The 10,142-nt window shown below is 51.3% G+C and overlaps 4 protein-coding genes across 4 annotated transcripts; 1 reads left to right on the top strand and 3 right to left on the bottom strand.

The window, feature by feature from the left end:
- Window positions 1-241: 241 nt before the first annotated feature.
- Window positions 242-2,045, bottom strand: TrAFT101_008763 (mitochondrial 37S ribosomal protein mS47). The gene is made up of 2 exons (XM_024907917.2): window positions 1,784-2,045; window positions 242-1,726 (listed from the first exon to the last, which is right to left on the bottom strand). The coding sequence occupies exons 1-2, from the start codon at window positions 1,910-1,912 to the stop codon at window positions 332-334; spliced, it is 1,524 nt and encodes a 507-aa protein (XP_024761811.2). The 5' UTR covers window positions 1,913-2,045; the 3' UTR covers window positions 242-331.
- Window positions 2,046-2,255: 210 nt separating this feature from the next.
- Window positions 2,256-3,157, top strand: SMD2 (mRNA splicing protein). Its single transcript, XM_024899841.2, has 4 exons — window positions 2,256-2,341; window positions 2,400-2,432; window positions 2,527-2,784; window positions 2,921-3,157. The coding sequence occupies exons 1-4, from the start codon at window positions 2,322-2,324 to the stop codon at window positions 2,961-2,963; spliced, it is 354 nt and encodes a 117-aa protein (XP_024761812.1). The 5' UTR covers window positions 2,256-2,321; the 3' UTR covers window positions 2,964-3,157.
- Window positions 3,059-5,257, bottom strand: TrAFT101_012051 (uncharacterized protein). The gene is made up of 2 exons (XM_024906551.2): window positions 3,773-5,257; window positions 3,059-3,704 (listed from the first exon to the last, which is right to left on the bottom strand). Exons 1-2 carry the CDS (start codon window positions 5,040-5,042, stop codon window positions 3,205-3,207), a joined length of 1,770 nt encoding a protein of 589 aa, XP_024761813.1. The 5' UTR covers window positions 5,043-5,257; the 3' UTR covers window positions 3,059-3,204.
- A 282-nt stretch (window positions 5,258-5,539) lies between these two features.
- Window positions 5,540-8,847, bottom strand: TrAFT101_008761 (uncharacterized protein). Its single transcript, XM_024899873.2, has 3 exons — window positions 7,570-8,847; window positions 7,403-7,507; window positions 5,540-7,341 (listed from the first exon to the last, which is right to left on the bottom strand). Exons 1-3 carry the CDS (start codon window positions 7,655-7,657, stop codon window positions 6,152-6,154), a joined length of 1,383 nt encoding a protein of 460 aa, XP_024761815.1. The 5' UTR covers window positions 7,658-8,847; the 3' UTR covers window positions 5,540-6,151.
- Window positions 8,848-10,142: the final 1,295 nt, after the last annotated feature.

Genomic DNA, 10,142 nt, shown 5'->3' with positions numbered 1-10,142 from the left:
TCACCCCTCCATCTGATGGCTCGATTCGCCGCTTTTTAGCCCGATAAATGAAGCCGTTTCCTATCACGTCGCCCACCTTATTTCGATGACGCTCGATGGTTTGAAGCTCCACTGCGCTCTGCACCAACCCCCAAAAATGGGTGCGTTTCGCATTAGCACCATTGGCGGCACTGCAAACGAAAACGCATCCATATGACTGTCTGTACGCATTTCACCATTATTTTTTTATCGCTTCGTGCAATTATGTCATCGAATATATGAATTTATCGTCTTTTAATTTTAAATATTGTACACGCATACGGATATTTTTTAATCCAATTTTTTTTTTTTTTTACAGTCGACTTGAAGAAGCCGCCTCATCAGCCACCACCCACTTGGCCTTGCCCTGCTCATCTACCGTCGTCTTTCTGCTGATAATCTCATCCACAACCTCGGCCACACCTTGTCGGTTCTTCCTCGATGCCTTAACCTGCTTGGCAAGTTCGGCCGGTGTGAGTGAGTTGCCAGTCACAACAGCCTGGATTTCCTTCTCCGTAGGCACGCCGAGGGCAGCGTAAGGGTACTCAGAGTATGTCCGGTCCGTAAACAGCTTAAGTCCGGCGTCCTTCTTGAAGTCAAAGAAGGACTTGGAGACGTTATCGCTGGCCGGAATGGCCTCCAGAGACTCGGGTTGCCACTTGGCCGCCTCCTTGCGCACCAGCAGCGCTGTCACACCCTCGGTGAAGTCGTGGTGCTGCATGAACTTGGAAGCAATCTGGTGCTCCTTCTCAAACGTCTCCGAGATGCTCCATTTGCCACCAACTCGCATCTGCCTAAGAGCAACATGCACGGCGGTGGGTGATCGCTTGTGGAGCGTGGCCAGCTGCTTCTGTGCCCACTCCTCAGTCTCTCCCCGCTCTTCCTTCAAGGCAGCAATGATGTCATTGACGTTGTTCTTGCTGAAGCATCGATCAATGGCACGTCGGGTCTCGCCGCTTAGGGTGAAGCCTTGGTCGTAGGGAAGACCGGTGCAGAACTCTTCCAGGGTGTCGTTGATAAGTTCAAGTCGTCGGGGGAGGGGGTCCTCGTCTCGGAACCGCAGCTCTGCGAGACGGGCCTCGAGGTCTGGCAAGCTTGACGAGTGCAGGTAGTGAGTAGCAATACCGCTATAGAAAACGTTGGGACCCTTGAGTCTGTCGCTGGTCAAGGCGAGGTAGGTTCCGATAGAGCCGTTCATACGAGGTAGGAAGAAAGATGCGCCGACATCGGGGAAGAATCCAATCGTTGTCTCGGGCATAGCAAACATGGTCCTCTCCGTTGCAATTCGGAATGGTGCGTGGATGCTCAAGCCAACACCGCCGCCCATGGTGATTCCGTCCATGAAGGCAATGTAAGGCTTCTGGTACGTCGCAATGTAGTGATCCAATTGGTATTCGAGAGCAAAGTATTCGGCCGACTTCTTCCATCCATCAGCGCTCTCTTGGTTGTAGAGGGCGAGCTCAGCAACATCGCCTCCGGCGCAGAGAGCCTTCTCTCCCGCGCCCTTCATGACAATGACGTTTGCCATGTCTGACTTCTCCCACTCGATTAATCGTGGAACAATCTTGCGAATCATTGATCCATTGAGGGAATTCAGTTTCTTTGGTCGATTTAGCAGAATGGTTCGCAGACCGTACTTGCTCTCGAAGACGACATCGTTGGGCTCGTCGCCAGGCAGCTCCTTGACATGGTAGGCTTCGGCAGACAGCTTTTGCACCATATTAGCACCCCATTACACATAGTGGAATAATTGCCTGTTTCTAACCGGTCGTGCATCAATCGCCGAGCTCAATGCTCTGGTTTGATGTGCCATGGTGAATACGCTGCGATAGCTGCTCCGGCCTGCAGCGTTTGCCGCCGTGCCAGCCCGTGCCGCGAGTGTTCGGAAGGACATGAGATATCGTCTATATAGATGCACCCATATAACAGCGAAATCTAAGACATCTAGACAAGGAGAGGGAGGGAAGAAGCGAGATCAGACAGACCATATAATTGACCTCGGGTACGGCGCAAGAATAGAAGCTCCTCCACTCTCTCTCTCTAAAAATTGACCCGCTGATTGCCGATAAGGATAGCGCCTGTCGTGTCAGAATTCGTGCTATTTACTTCGCAGCTGGCGACCAGGTGGTGGCAGATGGCAGGATTAGTGCTGGCTCCCAGAGACTAAACGTGCACGGCCGCAGCAGTGCCCAATCACCATTAGCGTCTGCGATACGCCTACGACTCTACTTTTCGAGCTTCTAAAGCTCCCCAGCCTTGCGCACGCAACCTCGTCCCTTGACAGTCAATCACCCACCGCAAAGATGGCCGACCCCAAGATCCAGTATGCCATTCCCACGCGCAACTGCTGCCCAATTGTGCTCGTGCTAACTCTTATTCAGGGAACTTCTCACCAAGTCTCGTAACGAACTCACGTATGTTTTCAGTCGCGAAATGCATCCTCTCTCTGCCCCTCTCCCACCGCCTCGAATCATCAATTATCGGATACATCTAACAGTGTCAACTTAGCGAGTACGAGATTGCCCAGCTCGAAGAGTACGAGTTCTCCTCCGGCCCCCTCTCCATCCTCCAGACTGCCGTGAGGTCGCACACGCAGGTGCTCATCTCGATTCGTTCGAACCGCAAGCTGCTGGCACGTGTCAAGGCTTTCGACAGACATTGCAACATGGTGCTCGAGAACGTTAAAGAGATGTGGACCGAAACACCCAGGTTAGCGGATGGAAAAAAGGGCCGACCGGTCAACAAGGACAGATTTATCAGCAAGATGTACGCCATCCCCCATCCCATTCTTGACAACCGACCAGGCCAGGTTCCAGCAAAGACTCGCATCTTGCTCCTGAACTTGATCGCGTCGAAAATTTGTGGTATTGTGTAGAATCGAGAACTAACTAACATGTAACAGGTTTCTAAGAGGCGATAGCGTCATCCTAGTTCTTCTCAGCTAGAGTGCAAGGAATGTTTTGGGTTTTTTTGGGGTTTTAATTGACACATTGAGCTGTTGGGTCACCGGCTACATCACAAGATGCTCAAAGGCGAATTTAGGCGTTGAAAACAATTTAATTGAATGCTTTAATACGTATACAATCTGCAGAAATCCTTACTAGATCGTAGCCTTCAAAACTCATAAATTCCAGCAAGGGCCTCTCCCTCTATACATATGCCTCTCTCTCTGTGCGTGTATCTATTTCAGATAGACTCCCATCCTTCCTCAGTTGGCTTGATGCCGCCCAATCCCAAAAAGAAGCAGGCCAATCCCCAGGCCCCAGGATCGGGCACCTCTTCATATCCACTGCCACCCACGTATACTGACCGGCCAAGGCTTGCCTGCATGCCCTTGGTCTCGTCAGCCGCCTTCCTTGCTGCATCCGCAGCCTTCTTCACATCGCCGGTCTGGCCCAGGATCTCAACAAAGGGGTAGAGCGCATCCACGACTGTGCGATCTCCAGGTCGAGCAGGGGTATACTTGGACAAGGCCTCACAACTAAGCTTCAGAGCCGCAGACCATACCGAGGGACCAGCCTCGCCAGATCCCAAAGTACGAAGGGCATGAACGAGTGCGTTGAGGAAAATCGCATAGAGAGCACCAGATGTGCCGTCCATGGCAGTTTCCACAATCTGCACAATGGAAGAAACGTCCACAACAACATCTCCCGTCAAGGGATTCTGCTGTATATGCTTTAAAATGGCTGGGTTTTAATGTCAGCATCGTCCCAAGGCATCTGCGAGTAATGCGGCTGGGTGTTTATGAGCTCACCTTCGGCTCCTCTCTTGAGACCAATGCCGCAGTCTCCGTCTCCAACAATAGTATCATACTTGGTTACCTCGGGCTCGGCCGCTATCACGCGCTCCAAGGCATTTGTAAGGGCCGACGTGGCGTGCTTGGGATCCATCTGCAACCCGCTGGACTCAACCTGTCGGCCTGCGCCAGCAGTGTCGGTCCTTGTGGCGGTGTTCTTCTCCTCCCATGTTATCTTTTGTATCGGAGCAGACCAGCCGGTGACCTCGCTTGGGGCATCCAGTAACTCGATCATGCTCGGCCCACCGATGTCGGTGTTGACAACGTTGAGGAGAGTGATGCTGAAGCCCTGGCCATTCAAGCTCGTCATGAATGTGCCGCTGATGATGCGGACTGGCCGAATGTTGTACTTGTCGTTTAGCTGCTTTGCCACTTCCGTGGTGACGCCACCCAGCTCCAGAACACTGACGCCTCCAAGATTGTTGATGAGCAGGACAACTTCGTTTGAGTTGACATTGAGGAAAGCTCTGTCCTTGTCACTCTGATCGAGCAGCTGAGCGAGCATCCTTTCCACCAGCTGAGGGAGTTCCATCTCTTCTCTACTTGAGCCCGGTTCGTTGTGGATGCCCATGCCAACTTCGACTTCCTTAGGCCCCAGACCTTCGCTGTTATCGACAACTCGTCCCGGGACATGGACATGCTCCAAACTGGCACCAACGCTGACGATGTTGGCCGCAGTCAGCCGGGCCACCTTTGCCACCTCTTCCAATGACCGTCCCTGAGCTGCGAGTGCTCCGGCAATCTTGAGCACGAGGACGGTGCCGGCAATGCCTCGTCGTCCAACTTTGCCCGTCTTCTTCCTTCCAACGCCGACATCGTCGCCCACGACAACCATCTCGACGGCTTGGCCGGCTGCAATGGCCTTTTCCACGGCCATTCCAAAGTTGAGAATGTCTCCCGTGTAGTTCATCACCACGACCAGCACTCCCTTGTCGGTATCCACCCTCGATAGGATTCCAGTTCTGACCTGCTCGGCTGAAGGGCTGGCAAAGATGGTCCCAGCCACGGCGGCAGAAAGCATGCCCGGGCCTACCATGGCGGCGAAGGAAGGCTCATGGCCAGACCCTCCACCTGAGATGAGGGAGACCTGTTGGGGAGCATTGGACGGTCGGCGATAGATGATTTTGTTCTCCGCATCGAGGGCGACGTTGGGATTTGTGAGGGTAAGGCTGTGTAGGGCAGTGTTGACGAGGTGGGTGGGATCGTTGATGAAGTGCTTTGTAGACATTATGGGCAAGTAAATACTGTAGGCAAAACGAAGTCTTCACTCTAAAACTCAAGAACAATCAATGGCGTTTAACAGGAAGAAGTCAAACGAGCGTCGACTGGTGAAAAATCAAACGTCCTTGGCATGTATTAAATAAAGATTCGCAAAGTTGCTATGTACGAGTGGTCTGATATCAGTGACGTATTGTGATGACACTGCTATTAGCAGCTGCTAGCAATAGCTAGAACATAAAAGGGCGGGGAAGTCAATATTGCCATCATGGCGGGGTTGAAGCCACAAAGTGCAGAATTCCAAAGTAGATACAAGCACGGAGTACCTACATTGCCTGCCTGCCTAGCAAATAAGCGGGGGAGTTGGCTCGAGTGTACCGAGATTCAGACAAGAGCCCGGCGTACTTTATCCTGTTGACCGTTCTGACTAAAATGAGCTTTGATCTGCGGCCCGGCCCAACGGCCTCATAAGGGTCGTGCACTTGTACCAGTTGATTGGCTATTGTGGTCTCTCTCTCTGTTGGTCTGGGCTTTGTCTACTTGTAAGACTTCAACTCTTTTGAGTGTCATCCAATAAACGGAGCGTAAATCTCCTTGTATCTACGGTAGTAGTAACCATCGCACATCTCTCTATCCTGATAGTTTGAAGATTTATTCAAGCTTGATTGTCCAGGCTATGCGGCACCGCAGCAGATATATCGAGCGACGCAGCGTCAAGCACAGAATCCCAGCTTGTCTTGATTGCTAGTCGGCCAGCCAAGGCTATCGGTCATAATGTCATGCAATTCTGATATCAGGCTTTGCCTGTTGTCTAATACTTCCAAACTGCTACAAATGAATAGTAGGTAATGATGACAATGATAACGACAACAGTGATGCCCGCACTCCATACTGCCGTAAGATGTACATATCCGCAGACAAGACCAGGAAGGGATCAAGATAAATATAACAAAGGCCATTCCCAAACGCCAGCCACAACGAGCACCCCACGCTCTAAATTCTTGGGCTTATAAACGACAAAACAAACAAGGCATGTGTTGTGCACACGTACATGTATAGAGAAATATATCCAAACCCTTCCCCTCTCTCTTACGCATATTTGCATACTCTAAAGTTTAATCATAGCAGTAGCACCGCGCTGCCAGCCAAGACACTGATAAGCAACAGGAGAGTGAGGATCGCTGCTCCAACCTTTCCACCGGTCGTAGGCTTTGTAACATTATCAATCTCGCCTGCGGGGTCAATGTTGCCCATTCCAGCGCCGGGATCGCCCTTGGATGTACCACCCTTTTTCGCCGTTGCCAAATCGGGAGCTTCCTGGACCATGGTATACATAACGGCATCGAGAGCGTTCATTTGCGAGCCAACGCCGTTCTTGCCGTCATAATTGCCTGGTTGCATCCACGAGAAGCCACATCCTGTGCCTGTAATTCCAAAGAATGTGCCGGATGCTGGACCAGTGCAGACGGAGGCAGCAGCAGTGGCGGCAGCCTTGAGGAGTGGCATGAGAGTAGTGGCAGTATAAGGGGCCATTTTGACGGTAGCGGCCATGTAGCGAAGGAGGTAACCCTTGAATGTGCTCTGATCAACACTGCAGAAGCCTCGGGGCTCGCAAAACTGCTCGTAAACGACGTTGTTGTTGACGAATTTCGATTGCGTTTCTTTGACTATGCCATCCAAGTTGGCTTTCCAGGTAGCGTTATTGGTGTAGTTATACATGGCAGCAGCGCCGGCCATATATAAACCTGCATTGTAAGTCCACTGATTCTGATCCATTTGTCCGCATGTGTTGTTCGAATCGATACTCAAACCGTCGTAGACCTGGTACTGGTCTCCGATGAGACCGATTTTCTGCTCCCAGTCCCATACTTTCTGTGCCCAGTCTGCATATGTTTGGTTGCCAGTGTAGCGGGCTAATCGAGCGGCAACATTGAAGAAACAACCGTTGGCGACGGAGTTTTTGTAATCATAACCCTTATTCCATTGGAAAATCTGCCAGCGGAGACCTCCACCACAATTGGGGTCCCATCGGCCGACATATTGGTTGAAGACGGCCTGAGCCATTGCCAGCCACCCTGGCTGATCGGACGGCGGGTTGGGAAAGACGTTTTCAGCCGCGGACATGGCAGCCATGGCCCAAAATCCTTGATCGTCGTTTCCTTCGGTCAATGTCTGATTCGTGGGCATGAAACTGCCATCTTTTCCAGCCTGCCAAAGCATCGCTTGCATCGTGACATTGTTGTAGGTCGAATCCTTCGTAAAAAACCAGTAATCGATCATAGTACCGAACATAGCACCGGCCTCCCACCCTATTCCTTCAAGTTAGCATCCATTCTTGGGCCGCCGTAACTTCGAGGGGGGGTTCCTGACAATAGTAAGGGCTTGGTAGGTTTCCAGGGTTGTCGCCAGTGTTATTGCCTGTGTAAAACTTCATCAAACCGTATGCGACGGTACCAGCAGCGTTTTTTGTGGAAGCTGAAGAGATTTAGTGAGCATTGTCTGCTTTGCTGAGTTATAGGAATCGCATTCTATCTTACTGTCGTCACCTAAAGTTAAGGAAATGGCGTTCGCCCCCTGGCCTAGCAGACCGAGTGCTGCTGTCGCAGCTACCAATGGAGACTTCATGGCTAATAGCAATCTCTCAAAGTCGGGATCTTCTAAGGGTGTCGGGTATGGGTCTATGATTTTCTAGTAAATGAAAGATTGGTCGTCCAGATCCAGTCTGTCCAAAAAGGATGCTAGGCGGCGCAACGAGAGAAATCGTGATGCTGAGATGCGATTCGCTTTCACCGGGGTATCGCAAGCGGAAAATTCGCTAAAGGTCGAAGGAAATCAAGATAAGAGCGATAGTAAAAATGAGTGGCTTTGGCAATGGTGAAGACGGATAACGAAAGAAAGAAACAAAGAAGAAAGAATATTGACACCAAGAGAATCTTCGCCGCGCGTCAAACGAGGGTGATCGCTCCACTGCTTACATACGGGTCTCTTGAGGCTCGACTGTAGGAGACTGAAATTGAGCAGAGGAGAGAGTGGCGGCGAGGGAACATGCAAATCGGCACGCAGAAACGTAGTGTTAGGGGAAGAAATGGCAATACGGGATGGGCACAAGGTGTAGGCGCGTCATTTTCATTTTAGCTAGGTGGACGATGGAAAGGGTGTAAGTGTATTAGGACACGGAGTATGGGCGCATGGGGATACATGGTTGGCCGGTTGTAATTTCACGTAACCTGCTATTATGCCGCGCCCCCCGGCACTCCAGGTTTCGGCCCCCCATGAGACTGCGAACTTGGGACACTCGGCCTGAAACGCTCGACGGAGGTCGTGCGTATCCATATTGGTGCGGACGATGGATGATCTCTGCGACTCACCACCAGCATTAGCACGGAACACTACTCCGTACTAGCACCTATGCCCAGCCCCGTAAACATGTTTGGTGCCAAAGCCGCAGAAGGGAAAAACGATCGAGTGTCAGTAAACAACCGTGTTACACGGGCCACGGCAGCATGTTAGCAAACAGGTACAAGTAGGAAATGATACCGCCACCCGTACACGAACGAGGACACGAGGCATCGGCCACAACGGCAACGGTGCTGCGCAAAGCCAACGGAACCGAGATTCCGGCAGTGGATGAGGCCGGCATTGCACAACAATTTTTTCAAGGGGCTTCATATGCCTACTGCACTGTAGTCAGGTACCACTCCGTCCTATCAAGCACTGTGCCTAGCACTCGCTGAGCCAGCTCTCGAACGGCGAGGGTACTTTGCCTCCAAGGCTCAGAATATATCCGTGAATTCGCCATGTCTGATGCCATGCTCTTTTCCGCAGCCATCTACTCGCATGTACGAGTATACGAATGTCTTCTCGAAAAAGGCTCCAGCCTGAAGGCACTGAAAATAGCAGTACAAGCACCGTGTGCCAACCCTAACTTGGCTGGTTTCAAGCCAACGGACGACCCCTGACCCGCTGGCCATTGCAGCAGATTTGCGTCTGCCCTTCTCTCAAACGACTGGACGAACGTAGATGAGGGTGGATCCGGCCTGGGGTGAGGCTGTGCATCAGCGGCTAGCACCTGTTTCGGGAAGTCTTGAACTGAGCCTCCAATCCCAATAGCCCAAGGAGATGGCGCTGGAAATTTGCGGCGGCGGCGATGCACTAACGGGCGAGGCCTCGATGCTAGAATACGAAGTAGTGCTCTTGGCTGCCCCTAATATTGGCTGCGCAGAGGAGAGCCGCGGTGGTAATCGAAGGCGCATCGCTACCGCCTGCACCTTGGCATTTTGGCGTAGTAGGTACCAGGCCTAAGTTGTGGCGCCTTCGTGTTCCCTCAAGGTTCTCTTACATCTCTCGTGCCGTCAGGGTGCAGCACGACGAGGCTGTGCTTTTGGCTTCAAAATTTCGAAGACGAAGAAGCAAAGTCTTGGTCAGGGTAATAATCACGGGGAGGTGCTAAAGTACGTTACTTCCGTCAGGTGAGAGATGCAGAGAGCTTGGCACTTCCCTTGGCAAAGGCTCAACGAAGCAGCGCAGCTCCTCTTGGCTGCTTGGCTGCGCCTGCCAGTTTCTGAGTTGCGTTTTTCTCCTTGGAGAGTACGAACCATATGGCTTTCACGTGCCTTGGAAGATGATTAAATGTTACACGAAATTAAACGTTACAATGCAGTAGCTATCACTGATGCCATTTCCAACACTGAGTGCCCTACAGAATAGGCACAATTAAGCACATAATTTTCACCAGCAATCTGGATGCGGATCCTAGCATGCCTAACTCGTTCATCCACTCCATTCAAGGATACAACTTTCCTTTCAAGGGCAAAGCTTGCTGCAGGGTCCCGTTTGACTAGCAAGAGAAAAAGTCTAAATTGGCTACGGTATTCGCATGCCGTTTTACAATATGCCCCTCATGTGAACTGCGTAGTAACTACATGGTATTTGTGGGAATTTTCTCCAAGTTTTTAATACCATGGTAATATCGTGTGCCTATATCATACGTATGTTGTCGCGGTCAAGCTCTCGCAGACATAGGTAGTAGAGAGAACTAAATGTATCTTCAGATTCGCCTTTTGTTGCAAGAGCACACCTAGAGGTTACGACATCAATAGTCTACAAGTTG

The sequence above is a fragment of the Trichoderma asperellum genome, chromosome 5 (genome assembly GCF_020647865.1).
Source record: "Trichoderma asperellum chromosome 5, complete sequence".
In the NCBI taxonomy this organism is placed as follows: Eukaryota; Fungi; Ascomycota; class Sordariomycetes; order Hypocreales; family Hypocreaceae; genus Trichoderma; species Trichoderma asperellum.
The sequence above is the reverse complement of the archived record's forward strand: the minus strand, read 5'-3'. Positions and strand labels throughout refer to the sequence as shown.

Excerpts from the sequence above, each read along its gene's own strand:
- TrAFT101_008763 (XM_024907917.2), bottom strand. The coding sequence starts at position 1,912 with ATGTCCTTCCGAACACTCGCGGCACGGGCTGGCACGGCGGCAAACGCT. Across the intron at positions 1,727-1,783 it reads CGGCGATTGATGCACGACCG|CTGTCTGCCGAAGCCTACCA; the intron begins GTTAGAAACAGG and ends ATGGTGCAAAAG.
- SMD2 (XM_024899841.2), top strand. The coding sequence starts at position 2,322 with ATGGCCGACCCCAAGATCCA. Across the intron at positions 2,342-2,399 it reads ATGGCCGACCCCAAGATCCA|GGAACTTCTCACCAAGTCTC; the intron begins GTATGCCATTCC and ends ACTCTTATTCAG. Across the intron at positions 2,433-2,526 it reads AAGTCTCGTAACGAACTCAC|CGAGTACGAGATTGCCCAGC; the intron begins GTATGTTTTCAG and ends GTGTCAACTTAG.
- TrAFT101_012051 (XM_024906551.2), bottom strand. The coding sequence starts at position 5,042 with ATGTCTACAAAGCACTTCATCAACGATCCCACCCACCTCGTCAACACT. Across the intron at positions 3,705-3,772 it reads TCTCAAGAGAGGAGCCGAAG|CCATTTTAAAGCATATACAG; the intron begins GTGAGCTCATAA and ends ATTAAAACCCAG.
- TrAFT101_008761 (XM_024899873.2), bottom strand. The coding sequence starts at position 7,657 with ATGAAGTCTCCATTGGTAGCTGCGACAGCAGCACTCGGTCTGCTAGGC. Across the intron at positions 7,508-7,569 it reads CTTAACTTTAGGTGACGACA|CTTCCACAAAAAACGCTGCT; the intron begins GTAAGATAGAAT and ends AAATCTCTTCAG. Across the intron at positions 7,342-7,402 it reads CCTACCAAGCCCTTACTATT|GGTGGGAGGCCGGTGCTATG; the intron begins GTCAGGAACCCC and ends TTGAAGGAATAG.